Raw genomic sequence first — 19,643 nt, 5'->3', positions numbered from 1 at the left:
TTGTGGTTACTGAACGCTTAAAATGTGGCTAGTGTGAATTGAGATGTGCTGTAAATGTAAAAATATACGTTGGGTTTCAAATAGTACAAAACAAAAGAATATAAAATCTCTAATTTGTTTATAATGATTACATATTTTAAATATTTTGGATACATAGGATTAAATAAAACATTAAAATTAATTTCACTTTACTTTTAAATTTTTTAAGTGTAAGATTTAAAATCATGTAATGGTTTGCATTAAAATTATATTGGGCCAGGTACAGTGGCTCACACCTGCAATCCCAGCACTTTGGGAGACCGAGGCAGGTGGATCACCTGAGGTCAGGAGTTCGAGACCAGCCTGGCCAACATGGTGAACCCCCCCCCCTCCACTAAAAAATAAAAAAATTAGCCAGGCGTAGTGGCAGGTGCCTGTAATCCCAGCTACTCAGGAGGCTGAGGCAGGAGAATTGCTTGAACCTGGGAGGCAGAGGCTGTGGTGAGCTGAGATCATGCCACTGCACTCTGGCCTGGGCAGCCTGAATAATAGAGTAAGACTCTGTCTTTAAAAAAAAAAAAAAAAAAAAAAATTCTGTTGGACAGTGTTGCTGCTGTAAGACATTATAGAGAAAATGTTAGACCCCGTCCCATTCTCCCTACCTCTCATTCCCATTCTCCAGAGGCAGCCACTTTGAACTTTTAGTCACTTCTCTGCTGTTTAGTTCCACATTTCCAAGTGACAAGGTTTTAATTACATTTATTTGAACACTTATTAAAAGTGTGCCAATTATGTTCTAAGCTCTCTGCATTTATGAAGTAAATTCTTAGAACAATCATTTTAAAGATGATGAAACTCTGGAGCAGAAATATTAAGTAATTTACCCAGTCACAGATTAAGTAAATGACAGAGCTTGGATTAGATTCTAATTCTTAGTATCTGGGCATTTGATCAGACGTGGTGGCTCATACCTATAATCCCAGCATTTTGGGAGGCTGAGGCAAGAGGATTGAGGCAAAGTGTTCGAGACCAGCCTGGGCAACAAAGCGAGACTCTGTCTCTGTTTATTAAAAAATAAATAAAGCATTTTTTAAAATCTGGGCATCTGACCTCCAAATATATTACCATATTGCCTCCCCCGCTTACACTCCCGTCATTTTTTTCTTTTTTTTTTAAATATAAATATTATCTAACTCCCTGCTATGGAAGATGATTTTGCTTTTCATACTTCTCCCCCTATTCTCCTTCCCTAACCTGATCTTACACTGGGACTTCTACTCCCATCATCACTTAATTGTATAATTTTTGTTAAATTCATATCTAAATATAAATATACATAATATTGTCTTCTATAGCATACCATGATTACATTTTCTTTATCATATTTTTGTATTTCTGCAAGTAGTAATTGCCTTGGTTGTAATTTGTTCAGCTTCATTTGTATCTTCTATTAATTGATCATCAGAATCGTTTATCATTTTTTATTCTCCAAATCACAGGGAGACTTGTTGGAGTTCTACAGCCTTCAGTCAGGACTGACTACTGTCCAAGTAACACAGTTCTCATAATAGAATTGATCATATTGGGACTTCCCTTTGTTTTCTCTTGCATTTAAGATATGGGGAATCCAAGTCTTTTTCTTTCACCATAGATAAGGTCTCCCTCTGTCACCCAGGTTGTAGCGCAGTGGCACCATTACAGCTCACTGTAACCTTGAACTCCTGAGTTCAAGCAGTCCTCCACTTCAGTCTCCTCAGTAGCTAGGACTATGGCTGCACAGCTAATTTTTAAATTTTTTGTGGAAATAGGGGTCTCACTGTGTTTCCCAGGCTGGTCTCAAACTTCTGGCCTCAAGTGATCCTCCTACCTCGATCTCCCAAAGCCCTGGGATTACAGGCATGAGATACTCCACTTAGCTGGTAATCCAAGTCTTTTAAGTAGTACCTTGTTCTGGAGAGTGCAATGGCTTCTCAAAATTCTAAGGATATTAACTTAGGTTTTTTTGGTTGTTTTAAAATTTTCTTTGTTCCCTGCATTAACGCTACAGGTTGAGCATCCATAATCTGAAAATCTGAAATCCAAATTGTCCAAAACCCAAAACTTCTTGAGTGCCAACATGATGCCACAAGTAGAAAATTCGCTATCTGATTTTATGTGATGGGTCACAGTCAAAACTTTGTTTCACGTACACAATTATTTCAAAATACTGTATAAAATTAACTTCAGGCTATTTGTATTAAGTATACATGAACTATAACTGAATTTTGTTTAGACTTGGATCCCATCCCCAAGATACCGCATATATAGGCAGATATTTCAAAATTTGAGACACTTCTGGTCCCAGCTGTTTCAGATAAGGGCTATTCAAACTGTATTTCCTTTAAGTTCCTTTTTGCTGTTTGGTTTGGTCGTAGTCTTTCAAGTTAGAATCTTGGCCGTAATTGTCTCGGGATCCTTCATATTTGAGACACAGAAAAAACTAACTGGAACATCTCTGTGTACATGGGTAGGACTTTTCAGTGGTGAGCTTCATTATAGGTAAGAGAACAGCAAAACATTTTCCTTAGCCATGTCTCACACCCCAACATAGTTTTTTAAAGGTTTTTCTTCAGGGTGGGTCAATTTTTCTGGAGAGAAAGCTTATCTCAGGTAATAGGAGCTGGGCTGTCAGTTCTGAGACGAAATAAGGCAAGAAGCTAGCTCATGGTTCAGTCTTCAGTTTCACTTTATCTTCTTGTTTTCAGTAAGGAGTCCACTGCCATTCCTGCCCCCATATGTTTAGGAGTTTTCACCTGCCATCTTTACCCATTAATGTTAAATTAATGCAAACAGTAACACAAAATATCAGCTGCCTACAAACAGGTATCATATTGTACATATTCACACAGTAATAAATAGTGGCAAAGTATTGAATATTTGACATGTGTTATCTGATTTAATCTTCAAAACTTTACTGTGAAGTAGGAACAATTATTATCCTTATTTGGATTCACTTCAACCACATTCTGCCATTATAATACCTTATTGGCCGGGCGTGGTGGTTCACGCCTATAATACCAGCACTTTGGGAGGCTGCGGCAAGCGAATTGCCTGAGCTCAGGAGTTCGAGAACAGCCTGGGCAACACAGTGAAACCCTATCTCTACTAAAATACAAAAAATTAGCCAGGTGTGGCAGCGTGTGCCTGTAGTCCCAGCTACTTGGGAGGCTGAGGCAGGAGAATTGCTTGAACCCGCCCGGGAGGCGGAGGTTGCAATGAGCTGAGATCGAGCCAATGTACTCCAGCCTGGACAACAGAGCCAGACTCTGTCTCAAAAAATAATAATAATAATACCTTATTAAAATTTCTTTTTTTCTTCTTATCCTTTGCTCCCAGAGAAACTTTTAGCATTAAAAAGTGGTGGTGATAAAATTATATTTTTCCATTAATAAATTGCTGTTTTTTGGGGCACTGAAAAGTATTTTTTACTGGATGGTAAGGCAAGCATTCAATTTTTTGTGTCTAATCATACAAAATTTCTCATAGATTAGCTGCTGATCCTACTACCTCTATCCAGTATTTCTATGGCATATACATTCTAGATAGCAAAAGGGGACATTATCTCAGAATCCAAGAAACCCCACTGAGATCATAAGCAGAGAAGAAAGATGATGTGAATGAAAGAAACCTGAGATACTTTGATTGATTTAGAACTCTGAGGCTATCCACTGTTGCCAGTTTTTTCAGGACATCTTCCTCCTATTCCATTATGAAAGAGATGTAGAGTACATATAGCATTTAAAAATGTAATCTGGCTTTTCTCATACATATCTAAAACTTTTGATCTACCCTTATATTATCAAAGTAAAAGTGATATTCTCCCATTATTCAAATAAACAGACATTTATTAAATGATGTATTAAATCATATGCTGTATAGTCACATTTTGAGGTCTCTGATACTACAGATCTTAATAACGGTTTTACTCCTAAGAGTTTTGTTGGCATAAGGCCAGGTGCTGTGGCTCATGTCTGTAGTCCCAACACTTTGGGAGGCCAAGGCAGGGTGATTGCTTGAACCCAGGAGTTTGGGACCAGCCTGGGGAACATGGTGAAACCCTGCTTCTACAAAAATTAGAAAAATTAGCTCGGTGTGGTGGTATGTGCCTTTTGTCCTAGCTACCCAGGAGGCTGAGGCAGGAGAATCATGTGAGCTGCCCAGGAAGTCAAGCTGCAGTGAGCTATGATGATGCCACTGCACTCCACTCGGAAGACAGAGTGAGACCTGGTTTAAAAAAAAAAAAAAAATGTATAATTTGTCTAGAGCCAGAGGTTGCAGTGAGAGGAGATTGCACCACTGCACTCCAGCCTGGGATAAAGAGTGAGAACCTGTCTCCCTGTCTCAAAAAAAAAAAAAAAAAAAGGCCAGGTGTGGTGGCTCATGCCTGTAATCCAGCACTTTGGGAGGCCAAGGTGGGCAAATCACGAGGTCAGGAGATCGAGACCATCCCGGCTAACATGGCGAAACCCCATCTCTACTAAAAATAGAAAAAAAATTAGCTGGGCGTGGTGGCGGGTGCCTGTAGTCCCAGCTACTCGGGAGGCTGAGGCAGGAGAATGGTGTGAATTCGGGAGGTGGAACTTGCAGTGAGCCAAGATCCTGCCAGTGCACTCCAGCCTGGGTGACAGAGCGAGACTCCATCTAAAAAAATATATATATACACACACATACACATATATATACACACACACATATGCATACACATATATACACATATATATACACACATAAAATTTGTTAAATATATCAGAATAACTGACAACTAAAATTGTCTTTATAAGTTTGAGCTAATATAGAAGATAACATTATTCTAATTTATTAACCCTTTGTTTATTTGGGTAAATAGAATACATTATCAAGTTTTTTCTTAAAAAAAAAAAGTGGGGGGAGTACCAGGAATCCAAAGGTATAATTGTATAGTCTTGTTCAGGTGTAGCCAAGTGGGGATAACAGTTCCTGTCCCATGCATACAAAAGGTAAAAATAAGTGCTTACCTACCAAACATGTTAAATAAAATTGTCAACAATACTGTTAAAGCCTATTGTGTTCCTCTCCCTTCCCCCATTGGAAACCATTAAGAATTAGATATTTATTATTTTTATATTTATATGTACACTATATATGTCCATATGCCTAAATAATAATATAATATTTTATATGTTTAAAAACTATACTGGCCAGGCATGGTGGCTCATGCCTGTAATCCCAGTGCTTTGGGAGGCAGAAGAATAGGATCAGCTGAGGCTAGGAGTTTGAGACCAACCTGGGCCACATAGCGAGACCCTGTCTCTACAAAAAGTGAAAAAACTACCCAGGTGTGGCGGTGTGTGCCTGTAGCCCCAGCTACTCTGGAGGGCGAGATGGGAGGATTGCTTCAGCTCAGGAGGTATAGGTTACAATGAGCTGTGATCTTGCCACTGCATTTCAGTCTTGGTAACAGTGAAAAACCTTGTCAAAAAAAAAAAAACTATACTGTATATGTTTCTGTAATTTGCTTTTTTCCCTCAACATTGTAAGAGTCATCCATGTTAAGACATGTACCTCTGATTTCTCCATTTTCACTAATCCTGTCATCAGGCGTGTCTAATCTGCCGTTAAACCTGTCTACCTTCTAATGGGTGTTTAAGTTGCTGAATATATTAATCACAGTTATTTTAAAGTCTGTGTCTGAAAACTTCCAATCTGTAGTTCTTCTGTGGATCCATTTCTCTTGTCATGTTTTTCCATTGTTTCTCAATCATAAAGTCCTATTGACTGCTGTGCTTAGTAATTTTTGGTAGAATACTGAAATTGTGTGTGAAAATTGGAAGGTGAAATTGTATGTGAAAAATTGTAAGGATAATTTGTGGCTGTAGCTCAGGGATCTACAAATTATGCCCCATGGACCAAATCTGACCTGCTACCTGTTTTTGCCTGGCTTTAAGTTAAGAATGTTTGCTGTATGTTTAAATGATTGAAAAATAATCAAATGAAGAATAATATTTGACAACACATGAAACAAAATTCAAACCTAAGTGGCCATAAGTAGAGTTACTGGAATAGTCACATTATGTATTGTCTGTGGCTGCTTTTGTGCTGCAACAGCAGAGTTGAGCAGTTGCAACAGAAACCTAATTGGCCACAAGACTAAAAGATTTATTATTGCCAACTTCTGCTCTAGCTAGATAATGGTATCTTTCTCTAGAGAGGATTTACTTCTGGTAGGCCCTTAAGATATTAGGAAGATCACCTTGAGTCGTTCAGGGATTTAGTTGATTCAAAGCTTGTTTTGAGTTCTTGTGGGGGTTGTGAATTTCTGGTTCACCTCTATTTCTAGGGCATAGCTTTTCAGGGATTCCGACTAAAAGCCTGATGTATTTACCCAGAATCCTATTCCTTGATGGGCCCAGTACTTCAATGTTGGTTCATTGTCTACAATTTTCCTTCTCCCTGAGATTATGGCTCTTCTATGTGTGTGTGTATATGTGTGTGTGTGTATATATATGTACATACACACACATGCACTGACAGAAATATATATATTTCTGACATTGTCAGAAATAGAAGTTCAAGGTGATCAAATTGCATCCCCACCCCAGATTCTTCAATGGCCTTCCATCTCATTTAGGAAAAAACAAGTCCTTATAGTTACTACAAGAATGACTGCATGAGTGAGTCTAAAAATACATGGGTCTAAAGAGGCACAGACAAGAGAAAACAGGTTTATTTGCCACCAGTGCAATAGCACACTAATAAGTGTAGGACTTAACACTCCAAAGGAATATACCCATGCTAGTGGGAGTCATTTACATTTAGGCATTTGTTTTCATTATTTTTAAACTGAGGTATAATCACTTACCAAAAATGTACATTTAAGTGTTCAGTGTGTTTTGACAAATGTATATACCTATGTACCAATACCTCAGTCAAGATACAGAACATTTCCATCACCCTAGAAAGTTCTCTCCTTGCCTTTTGTTTTTTGTTTTTCAATGTTGTTGTTGTTGTTCTGAGACAGGATCTCACTCTGTCACCCAGGCTGGAGTGCAGTGGTGTGATCTTCCAGGGTTCAAGTGATCCTCTTGCTTTAGCCCCCCAAGTGGTGGCACGCACCACCGTGGCTGGCTAATTTTTTGTATTTTTTTTGTAGAGACTGGGTTTCACCATGTTGCCCAGGCTGGTTTTGAACTCCTGAGCTCAAGCGATCTCTGCCTGCCTAGGCATCCCAAAGTGCTGGGATTACAGGCCTGAGCCACCGTGCCTGGCTCCTCCTTGCCTTTTCCAGTTAATCTTCTTCCCTGTAGAACAGCAACCACTGTTCTGATTATCCCCATATGAATCATAATTTTTATTTTATTTATTTTTTTTGAGACAGAGTCTCACGCTGTTGCCAGGCTGGAGTGCAGTGGCGCGATCTCGGCTCACTGCAACTTCCGCCTCCCAGATTCAAGCAGTTCTCCTGCCTCAGCCCCGAATAGCTGGGACAGGCGGCCGCCACCATGCCCAGCTGATTTTTTGTATTTTAGTAGAGACGGGTGGTTTCACTATGTTGGGCAGGATGGTCTTGATCTCCTGACATCGTGATCCACCCTCCTCGGCCTCCCAAAGTGCTCGGATTATGGGTATGAGCCACCGCACCTGGCCCAATTTTAATTTTTAAATTGTAAATTTCATCACTACCATGCTGGTCATAACACTGCTATAAGTCTTTAGAAGCTGTTAATGTATTTGCGTTGTTCAAATTTCACCTACTTCTCTGGATCCCAGATTTTTTTTTTTTTTTTTTTTAAGGCCACATCTGCGTGTTAATCTGCAGGTCTAGCTCATAGCCCCTTTGATGAATAGAAGGTATACTAACATAAACGTCATACATGATTAGGTAATATAAGTAACCTGGTCTTTTAGAATACTATTGAATGACACTAAGCTACTTAAAAATTAATTCCTAGAATCCCAACCCTTGTATTTCCATGGCAAGTAACATGCATTATCTCAGGTGAGAGTGCCATTTTCAATTTACAGATAAGAAAATGATTCAACAGCCGGGCGCGGTGGCTCAAGCCTGTAATCCCAGCACTTTGGGAGGCCGAGGCGGGCGGATCACAAGGTCAGGAGATCGAGAACATCCTGGCTAACACCGTGAAACCCCGTCTCTACTAAAAAAAAAAAATACGAAAAACCAGCCGGGCGAGGTGGCGGCGCCTGTAGTCCCGGCTACTCGGGAGGCTGAGGCAGGAGAATGGCGTGAACCCGGGGGGCGGAGCTTGCAGTGAGCCGAGATAGCGCCACTGCACTCCAGCCTGGGGCACAGAGCAAGACTCCGTCTCAAAAAAAAAAAAAAAAAAAAAAAGAAAAGAAAATGATTCAACAACTAATTGACTTATACAAAAATCCCCTTACCGTAATCAGTGGTGCCAGGACTAGATTTTTATTATTTTGCTCATTCCACTATCCTAGGCTGCATGTACACAAGGAAAGAGCCAACTTGTATTCCAAAAATTCAATTTCCTTGTTTCTTCTCTGAAAATTCATAGGTTACCCATTCTTCCTATCCTCTGGCATAGTGTTGAGCACTGAAAACATACATCAAATAATACTATAAACTTTTTTTTGAGACAGAGTCTCGCTCTGTTGCCAGGCTGGAGTGCAGTGGTGTGATCTCGGCTCACTCCAACCTCTGCTTCCCAGGTTCAAGCGATTCTCCTGCCTCAGCCTTCCAAGTAGCTGGGACTACAGGAGTGCACCACCAAGCCCAGCTAATTTTTGTATTTTTAGTAGTGACAGGGTTTCACTATGTTGGCCAGGATGGTGTCGATCTCCTGATCTCATCATCCACCTGCCTCGGCCTCCCAAAGTGCTGGGATTACAGGCGTGAACCACTGCGCCCGGCCACTATAAACATTTTCTGTACTTTATAACAGAATATAGGAAATTTAGAGATAAATAATTCCATGGCTATTCACCATACAATTTAGACTCCACCTATGTAAAAGATTGTGTTGCTTTTGAGTAAGATGACAAGAAGCCCTTAGTTTTGCTATCCTGCCTTACTGACAATAATTACAAGAAATTCTTAAATAGACATATAAAAATGTAATATATATGAAACATTGCATTATACATTTATGCATCCATTTTTTCCTTCATCTACACACCTGTGAAAGCCCAGAGATACTGCTGTGTCCAAAGCCTTCTTCCTTCTCACTCCGGCTAAACAAGAAAACACTAGGTGGTCAGATTTGGAGGGCTTTACTTCATTGTACTTCTCTTTGAAGTCTCTTGGGTTCATCTGTAGAGCTTCGCCTACCTCATCCACTGAAAGAAAATGTTAAGAATTTCAATTAGATTTTAGATATAGTAAATTATTTATATGTTTTTTAATAATTTAAGACACATGTCATTTACATGGTATATTGATAGACCCAGGGATTTTTCGATACTCCAGAATTCCCCATGTCTCTGTAACATCAATTAACATAATATTTTAAGAATTCAACAGGTTTTCAAGTTCCTTATAAGTGACATCATTAGAAATAGCAGTATAAAAATTGTGGTGGTTTCCCATTATTTACTTCAAACCTGGAAAAAATAAACAATTTAGGCAACTTCAAAGTGATATCACTATTAATAGCTGGAAATAATAGGTTAAACGAATTTCCCCCCTGTTCCAGTCAGTTAACTATCGTCAATTTTTTTGCTTTAATAAACAATGTATTCTAGGTATGTATTTTGCACAGTGACATAATAAATATATATTTGATCTCTGCTCCTGGTTCCTGATACAAGAGCTCCTAAAACCCTTATAATTTCCTGAGTGATGGTGGTGGGGGGGTGCTGGGAGCATATTTTGTTTTAATGTATTTCATTTTGTACTCCACTTCCTGACACAGAGCTCCCAAATCCCTTGGAATTTCCTGGGTGATAGATTCTTTTGTTCTAATGAAGTGACTCTTGGTAGGTTCATGGATAGCTTCAGGATGGGGGCTGGTCACCAGAAAGACCCAACTGTGATTAGGAGCTTGGAACTCAGCCCCATTCTCATCCTCCAGGAGGTAAGAGCAGCTGGAGACTGAGTTAATAACTGATGACTACATGATGAAGTTTCCATAAATATCTCTAATGGGGTTCAGAGAGCTTCTGGTTGGTGAACACATTTAAGTGCTGGGAGGATAAAACGCCCCAACTCTATAGGGACAGAAGCTCTTGTGCATGGGACCCTTCTAGACTTCCCACTGTGTACCTCTTCATCTGGCTGTTTATCTGTATTTTTTATTATATTCTTTCAAATAAATCAATAAACTTGTTTCTCTGACTTCTTTGAGCAGTTCTAGCAAAGTATCAAACCCAAGGAAGGGGTCAAGGGAACCCCCAATTTACAGCTAGTTGGTCAGAAGAGTGGGAGGCCTGGACTTGTGACTGGCATCTGAGGTAGGGGCAGTCTTGTGGGACTGAACCCTTAGCCTGTGGGGTCTGTGCTAACTCTGGGTAGTTAGTTCAAAATAGAATTTTAGAACATCCAGTTAGTGTCCATAGAGAATTGGAGAATTACTTGGTTTTGGAAAACCCACACATCTCCCACACATCTGATATCAAAAGTGTTGTGAGAGTACAGAAAAGAATTTTTCAGCCAGGCATGGTGGCTTATGCCTGTAATCCCAGCACTTTGGGAGGCCGAGGTAGGAGGATCTCTTCAGCCCGGGAGGTGGGGTTGCAGTGAACCGAGATCACGTCACTGCACTCTAGCCTGGAGGACACAGTGAGAACCTATCTCAAAAAAAAAAAAAAAAAAAAAAAAGAAGGTGGCCAGGTGCGGTGGCTCATGCCTGTAATCCCAGCATTTTGGGAGGCCAAGGGGGGGGTGGATCACCTGAGGTCAGGAGTTCAAGACCAGCCTGACCAACATGGTGAAACCCCGTCTCAACTAAAATTACAAAAATTAGGCGTGGTGGCAGGTGCCTGTAATCCCAGCTACTTGGGAGACTGAGGCAGGAGAATCGCTTGAACCTGGGAGGTGGAGGTTGCAGTGAGCCAAGATTGTGCCATTGCACTCTAGCCTGGGCGACAACAGCAAAACTCCGTCTCAAAAAAGAGGAGGAGTTTTTCCATGTATGCATGTATCCCCTGACTGTGAGCATCAGGATGCAGCCTGTGCTGCCCTGAATGTTTGATATTGGCCTTGTGTCAGTTCCATATTCTGCTCTTTCTAAGCCCCTTAATTGGTGGGAGCTTGTAAATACACATTCAGCATCTGGTAACTGAATTATGGAAATAATTTGTAAATCTTAATCTAAGTTACAATATTAAGAAAATTTTTATTTCATTTCCCCTTGCAAGCAAAGATATTAAGACATAGATTAGATGGGGACCTTACACTTTATACTACAATTGTAAGTACTTAATGGCACTCTTTTTTTTTTTTTTCTTTTTTTTGAGATGGAGTCTGGCTCTGTCACCAGGCTGAAGTGCAATGGCGCAATCACGGCTCACTGCAACCTCCGCCTCTCGGGTTCAAGCAATTCTCCTGCCTCAGCCTCCTGAGTAGCTGGGACTACAGGTGCACGCCACCATGCCCAGCTAATTTTTGTATTTTTAGTAGAGATGGGGTTTCACCATGTTGGTCAGGATGGTCTTGATCTCTTGACCTTGCGATCTGCCGCCTTAGCCTCCCAAAGTGCTGGGATTACAGGCGTGAGCCACTGCACCCCGCCTGGCACTGTTTCTATCTCTTAAATATAGTTGCCTTTTGGTATCTGAAGGGGATTGGTTCCAGTACTCCCTTGGATACCAAAGTCTGTGGATGCTCAAGTCCCTTATATGAAATGGCATAGCATTTGCATATAAGTTATGCTCATCTCCCGTGTACTTTAAATCATCTCGTTTACTTATAATCCTTAGTACAATGTAAATGCTACGTAAGTAGTTGTTATATTGTATTTTTGGGGGTTTTTGTTGTTGTTGTTGTTGTTGTATTGTTATTTTGGGTTTTTCTTCCTGAATATTTTCTCTCTAGTTGACTTGAATCCTCTGGTGTTGAACCTGCAGATACAGAGTGCCAACATATTGTTACATAATATGGTATTGTAATATAATATTGTAACATAATATAACAATTGTAACATAATATGGTATTGGAACCCATAAAATAAAATAAATCCATGGGTCCATACTGACATAAGGATATAATTGAATAAATAAATTGGGAGAAGGGATTATCTTCCTTATACGGGAATTTCCAACTAATAAATATAGAAGGAATGATGGGAACAGAAAATCATTAGGCAAACACTCCAGTAATAATTGTTGCAGATAAAAACCATTGATAGATACAGATCTAGTGGGTGAAAGTATGATGAGAAATGAGGTAATATCTTTCCATGAAATACTTACTAATTACAAAGGGAGAAAACTGAAAGATACCACTTTAACTAGTTATTCAAATATAACTTCACTAGTAATAAGACATGTTGACAACATGTGCCTCCTGATACAAGGCCCTGAGAAGAACACACAATATCACTTCCTTAGTATTCTTGCAAAAAAAATTCATGTCCTGAATCTAATTAGAAGAAAGCCTCAGACAAAAAATCTACAAAATAACTAGTACCCTTTTTAAAAGTGTCAATGTCAAGAAAGATTGAAGTCTGCGGATTAGTTAACAGTATTATATCAATATTAATTTCCTGATTTCAATAATTGCGCTACGTAAGATGTTCATACTATGTGAAGTTGGTAAGAATAAAGGAAACTGTTTTACTTTTGCAACTTTTCTACAGGTCTAAAATTATTTTTTAAAAAGAATATCCAAAAGATTTTTAAAATAACAAAAAAAGTAATAATGTTCATATTTCACAACAAAATGACCACTGTAAGAAAGGTAAATAAGGCCAGGCACAGTGGCTCACACCTATAATCCCAACACTTTGGGAGGCTGAAGTGGGAGGATCACCTGAGTCCAGGAGTTGGAGACAGCCTGGGCAACACAGTGAGACTCCATCTCTACTAAAAGTCTTTTTAAAAAATTAGCCAGATGCGATGGCACAAGCCTGTAGTTCCAGTACTAGGGAAGCTGAGGCAGGACGATCGTTTGAGCCCACGAGGTGGAGGCTGCAGTGGGGCTGTGATGGTACCACTGTACTCCACCAGCCTAAGTGACAGACTGAGACTGTCTCAAAAAAAAAAAAAAAGAAAGAAAAAAAAGTAAAAAAGGTAAATTATACAGGTATGCTTCAAATTTTATTTAAAGTATTAAATATAGTAAAATTGATTTAAGTAGTGTAGAGCTGGTATAAGAAAAGGTTTAAAAGTCTGAGTCCAGAAAAGAGACTTACAATATACTTTATACGAGAATTTGGTATCTGCTAACAGTGGCATTGCAAATTAATAAGGAGATGACATTATATTCAATAAACAGGCCAACTAAGTAGGAGAAAACACTAAGCAGGCTGTTACCTCATTCCTTATGCTTAAATTCCAAATATAAATCTAAAATCTTATTATTATTATTATTTTTTTTTTTTTGAGATGGAGTCTCTCTGTCGCCCAGGCTGGAGTGCAGTGGTGTGATCTCGGCTCACTGCGACCTCCATCTCCCGGGTTCACACCATTCTCCTGCCTCAGCCTCCCAAGTAGCTGGGACTACAGGCACCCGCCACCATGGCCAGCTAATTTTATGTATTTTTAGTAGAGACAGGGTTTCATCTTGTTAGCCAAGATGGTCTTAATCTCCTGACCTCGTGATCCGCCCACCTTGGCCTCCCAAAGTGCTGGGATTACAGGTGTGAGCCACAGCACCCAGCCCTAAAATCTAATATCCTAAAAGTACTCATAGAAAACATGAGTAGATAATTTCAGTCTTAAGATAGGAAGGCTATTCTAAACATGACAAAACTCAGAAATCATAAAGGTTTGATCTCATAAAAATGCTAAATTTATATATGGAAAAAGAACAACGAACACTTTGAATACAAGTAACAGGAAGACAATTCTTGTGACATAGAAAAAAACCAAAAGATTAGTGTTAAAAAAAAAGAGAGTTCATACAAATAATTAGGAAAAAGAAAAAAATCCCCATAGAAAAATGGTCAAAATATATGAACATGGAATTGACATGAGAAATATAAATAGCCAATAAAATGTGAAAAGGTGCCCAATCTCACTACTAATTAAGGAAATACAAGATATAAACAAAATTTTGTTATTTTGTCAGGTTTGCAAAAATTAGAAGAATTTATAATATCAAATGTTGGTGAGGGAAAGAGGAAACGGGTACTTTCCTACATTGCTGGTAGTGTATAATGTTACAAACTTTTGAAGGGAAATTTAGCTGTAATAACATTGTAAGTATGCATATCCTTTTTACCTCACAATTTTAGTTTTAGGAATCTATCCTACAGGAATCTTAGTATGAGTTAATACAGATGTGTATATATATGTAATTATGTTTGTGGGTAGCATTCTTTGTAACATTGGAAAACTACAATAAGCTGGAAGTTCAATAAGGCAACTGTTGTAAGTGGTACATTTATACAATGGGATATGCATCATTTAATGTAAGTTGTCCAAAATAGTATTGAATTTAAAAAACTAGTTGTTGAACATTGTGTATAAACCTAAGGTTCCCAAACATTCTAGGTTTACAATGCTCTTAATGCCTTGGTAATTTTTTGCAGGGCTCATAGGCCAAAAGAAATGAATAGCAGTTCCATGTATTAAGTAGTTAAGAAAAGCCAAAAGTAAGTTACAAAAAAAGCATATCTTCTTATAAAAAATAGACACTCTTTTGTTTTATTTCTTTTCTTTTCTTTTTTTAGACTAGTCAGGTGCAGTAGTGAAAAGGAGGGAAAGAGTAGAACAAGTTCGATCTGTAACTGACTGGACAATGAATTGAGGTAACTCACTACCTTCAGACCAGCCATACTTTTCTATTTTCATCTGTCATTTTCATGGCTAGCAAAGTAACATACAAATGGACAAATAGCTATAAAAGTTTAAACGAACAGGTTTCCAGCTATTCCACTCCCATGTATATGCTCAAATGAAAACAGGGACTCAAACAAATACTTGTACACTAATGCTCATATGTATTCACAATAACCAAAAGGCAGAAACGACCCAAGTGTGCATCAACAGATTATGGATAAATAAAATGTGATGTATACATAAAATGGAATATTAGTCATAAAAATGAATGAAGTACTGACACGTGCCACAATACGGATGCACCCTGAAAACATGCTGAATGAAGTAAGCCAGACGCAAAAGGACAAATATTATATGATTCCATTTATATGAAATATTTAGAACAGGCAAATTCATAGAGACAGAAAGTAGGTTAGAGGTTGTCAGGAGTTGGAGGGAGGAGGAATGGTGAGTTTCTGTTTGGGGTGATGAAAATTTTTGTACTGAAATAAAAAGTGTCAATGGTTGCACAACACTGTGAATATAATTAATGCTACTGAATTGTACATTCAAAATAGTTAAAATCACATTTTATACATATTTTACCACAATAAACAAAACTTAAAAATACAGGTTTCCTCACCCCCTTCAGATCTGAAAAGTTGATTCACTGTGTCTATAAGATTAGATCTTAACCTAGAATCAAACTATTTCTCATCCAGCTAGCTGTTTTCTGAATTCCCAGAATATAAAGAGCCAGCAGGCTGAGTAATAATGCTCATTACTGCTCATTGTTAGGAACTGGAAAACTATGGTAATTTTATAATTTATGTTAAACTCAAGATTCTGGCTCTTAGTCACTGTGAAAGATAGTGACAGCAAGTAACTTCTTTAACTGGATCAAAGATAGTTATGTTTTTCTTGTAGTCATCTAACTGATATTTAACTTTCTGTAATTCAATTATACTCCTATTGGGAGGTGGAGGATGGGGGAAATAACCAGTGAACACTAGATTTCTTGCCTTTCCACTCAGTGAGCAAAAGCCTGAGCAAGCCTATTTGTTTGATGAGTCTCAGCTCCCCCAAGCCTCTCATGATATGAGCCTCTATTCCACACTAATTATTTAAAGCCAACAGTGCGTGTTTTTATGTATCGCATGTGCTCCACTTGCAAATCAACCACTTGATCTTGTGCTCAAAGAAACACTAATCTGTTCCTGTACTGAAGAAAAACTGGCTATTTAGGATTTACTGAGATGATGTGTGGTTCTCTAGAGGAAAGATTTTCAAGAGTAATACAGACTGCACCTGATTTTCACATTTTCAGCCTAACCTTTGAATAACCTCCAGTTTTACAGTTTCCACATTAGTAAACCTAACATCACCTGGATATTCACTGCGGCATTACAACACAGGATAGAATCCAAGCTCCTTAGTATGTTCCTTAATGCCTTTCAACAACCCCTTACCAGCAGTTTACCAAACCCACTCCTCCCCCCATTTCTCCTCTTAGGCCCCAATTGCCCTATCCTCCAGCTACATCAAAAGTATATGTGTGCTCCTGGTCGGGCGTAGTGGCTCATGCCTGTAATCCCAGCACTTCGGGAGGCCGAGGAGGGCGGATCACGAGGTCAGGAGTTTGAGACCAGCCTGACCAACATGGTGAAACCCCCGTCTCTACTGAAAATACAAAAATTAGCTGGGCGTGGTGGCACGTGCCTGTATTCCCAGCTACTCAGGAGGCTGAGGTAGGAGAATTGAACCCGTGAGGCAGAGGTTGCAGTGAATGGAGATTGTGCCACTGCACTCCAGCCTGGGTAACAGAGCAAGACTCCATCTCCCCAAAAAAAAAAAAAAAAAAAAAAAAGGTATATGTGTGCTCTGAATACAGTTTTATAATGAAAAGAGGAGGGATTTTAGAGTCAGATAAACCTAGATTCACATTCTGGCTTACCCACTTACCCCTGTAACCCTACAGAAATTACTTAAAATTTTTAGGACTTAGTTTCTTATTTGTAAAATAGGAATATTATTGTCATTTAAACCTATCAGCTTTAAGTAAGGTAATGTATATACAGTGCAATCAATCAATATCTATTTCTGCCTTTCCTTCGTGATTTATACATACTGCCCATTCTCAAAGAAATATCTTTCTCCCTCATCTCTCCATGGAACACTCTTACTCTCCTTTAAGGCCCAGTTAAATATCCCTTGCCACCTCCCCTTTAATCTAACAATTGTGCATCTAGATATCTATTTTAGTAAAATATTTGTACAAATACGCAAAGTGGTATGTACAACGATAATTACTAAAAAACTTCATAATAGCAAAAAAAATTGGAAATCAAAATGTTCATCAATAGGTGACTGGTGAAATGGTGGAACATATGTGGCAGTTAAGAGAGTTACATGTGCCACCATGGAAGGCTTCTGAATATCTGAGAAAAAACTGCAGAAAAGTATGCACAGATCACATTTGTATATACAGTATTTTTACGTACTTTTATTTATGTATATTCATAGACAAGTGTTTAGAAGGGTGTGTATCAAGCCATGTCAGGGAGAAGAGTGGGAGGGGGAGGATATATAAAGGAGCCACATGTTGCATTTTGTTTTAATATGAGGATAGAATCATTTAATACTAGCATTTTTTTTTTTTTTGAGATGGCATCTTGTCCTGTCGCCCAGGCTGGAGTATAATAGTGTGATCTCGGCTCACTACAACCTCTGCCTCCCAGGTTCAAGCAATTCTCCTGCCTCAGCCCCTCGAGTAAGTGGGATTACAGGCACGTGCTACCACACCTGGCTAATTTTTGTATTTTTAGTAGAGGTAGGGTTTCACCATGTTGGCCAGGCTGGTCTCGAACCTCCTGACATAAGGTGATCCACCCACCTCGGCCTCCTAAAGTGCTGGGATTACAGGCGTGAGCCACTGTGCCCAACCACTAGCATAATTTTATATGTATATTTATTTATTTTGAGGCAGGGTCTCGCTCTGGTGACCAGACTGAAGTGAAGTGGCATGATCTCCCAGGCTCAAGTAATCCTTCCACCTAAGCCTCCTTGGTAGCTGGGACTACAAGAGCTTGGCTTTTGTATTACAGCATAATTATTTAAATAAAAAAGGTACCTTTTTCTAATACTTTCTAGAACTCAGAGTCAGTTGTTCTTTCCATTGCAGTGTCACTTGACTGGGCTGTGTGTGGTGATTACTTGTGTCTGCCTTCCCTAGAAATGGGTGAACTGAGCTGCAGAGGCCGTATCACCAGCAGGAAGCCTGGCAGTTTAGGAGCTCAATAAATGGTTGATTTTTCATGTTTGAGACAAAGTCTTGCTCTGTGGCCCAGGCTGGAGTGCAGTGATGCAGTCGTGACTCACTGAATCCTAGACCTCCCAGACTTAAGCAAGTTCTCCCACCTAAGCCTCACCGGTAGCCGGCACTACATGTGTGTGCTACCATGCTGGGTTTTTGTTTTGTTTTGTTTTGTTTCTTTTTTTCTTTTTTAGTAGAGATGGGGTATCACTATGTTGCCAAGGCTGGTCTCGAACCCCTGGGCTCAAGCAGTCCTCCTGCCTTGGCCTCCCAAAATGCTGAGATGATAGGTGTGAGCCACCAGGCCAGTCCCAGAGCTCAATAAATGATTCTTTTTTTTTTTTTTTTTTAAAGACAGGGTCTCACTTTGTCACCTGGGGTGGAGTGCAGTGATGTGATCTCGGCTCACTGCAGCCTCGACCTCCTGGGCTCAAGTGATCCTCCTGCCTCAGCCCTCCCAAGTAGCTGGGACTACAGGTGTGTGCCACCATAAGTAGCTAATTTTTTCTACAGACAGGGTTTCACCATGTTGGCCAGGCTGGTCTTGAACTTCTGAGCTCAAAAAGCTCAGCCTCCCAGTGCTAGGAATACAGGCAAGAGCCACCGCACCCCACCAAATGATTCTTTAATAAAGGTGAAAGGAAACAGTGTGAGGCCAGGAGCAGTAGCTCACACCTGTAATGCCAACACTGTGGGAGGCCGAGGCAGGAGGATCACTTGAGGCCAGGAGTTGGAGACCAGTCTGAGAAACACAACTAAAACCCCATCTCTACAAAAACAAAACAAAAGAAAAGGAGAGAGAGAGAGAGGAAGAAAAGAAAAAAAAAAAATTGCATACAAAAGCACCTCTTAAACCACAGACGACTTACCAACAGTTAAAATAGGTAGGTGGGGCTGGGGGGAAGCTGTGTTAATGCTGGGTCCCTGTAGCTGCAGCCACAGATAAAAGTTGGTGCTGGAGAGGCGGCATGCAAAGCGAAAAGAAGGGACCGCTTTGAGTTCTAGACCCAACGCCTCCGGTAACCACCTTCACTTATCTGGTTTCTGCTGGCTCATCGGTAAAATAAGGGGTGGTATTTTTATAGTTCTAACGCTTTATAGTTCTAGGTGGCTGTTTCGTGAAGCGCCGAGCGCTGCTCTCTAGCGGGTCACAAATGTAACTTGCAAGGCTGGGCTGGGCATTACGACTCTCACGGGCAGGGACTGGCTATCTTGCTCGCTCCTCTGAGTCGCAAAATGGGCCTTCATGTATTGCTCAGTCAAGCACCACTACCAATATAAACGCCCTCCCACACGACGTGGCTGGAGTAATGTTTACTTCCGTCCCTGCTTCCCCAGGGCGCCCACAGGTTCGGGTAGCCCGAGATCTTCGAACAAGAACTGCTAGTGGGTGTTACATTCCCAGGTGCCAAGAGTGATGGGTCTGACTTTTAAC

The 19,643-nt window shown here is 39.8% G+C and overlaps 1 protein-coding gene across 6 annotated transcripts in view; it reads right to left on the bottom strand.

The window, feature by feature from the left end:
• Positions 1-19,643, bottom strand: part of LOC103240688 (thiosulfate sulfurtransferase like domain containing 3) — a 61,536-nt gene that overhangs the window by 38,572 nt on the left and 3,321 nt on the right. For 3 of the 6 annotated variants that reach the window (XM_038001088.2, XM_073022372.1, XM_008007517.3), the window contains exon 3: positions 9,153-9,312. In XM_038001088.2, coding sequence (XP_037857016.2) covers positions 9,153-9,312 — 160 coding nt within the window. Of the gene's footprint in view, positions 1-6,705; positions 7,296-8,352; positions 8,571-9,152; positions 9,313-19,643 lie in introns of those variants that run through there. The other 3 variants (XR_012095019.1, XM_008007516.3, XM_008007515.3) reach the window with 2 other exon arrangements.

This window comes from Chlorocebus sabaeus, chromosome 13, assembly GCF_047675955.1.
Source record: "Chlorocebus sabaeus isolate Y175 chromosome 13, mChlSab1.0.hap1, whole genome shotgun sequence".
Taxonomy (NCBI): domain Eukaryota; kingdom Metazoa; phylum Chordata; class Mammalia; order Primates; family Cercopithecidae; genus Chlorocebus; species Chlorocebus sabaeus.
Note: the sequence above shows the minus strand (reverse complement) of the source record. Positions and strands in the feature narration are given on the sequence as shown.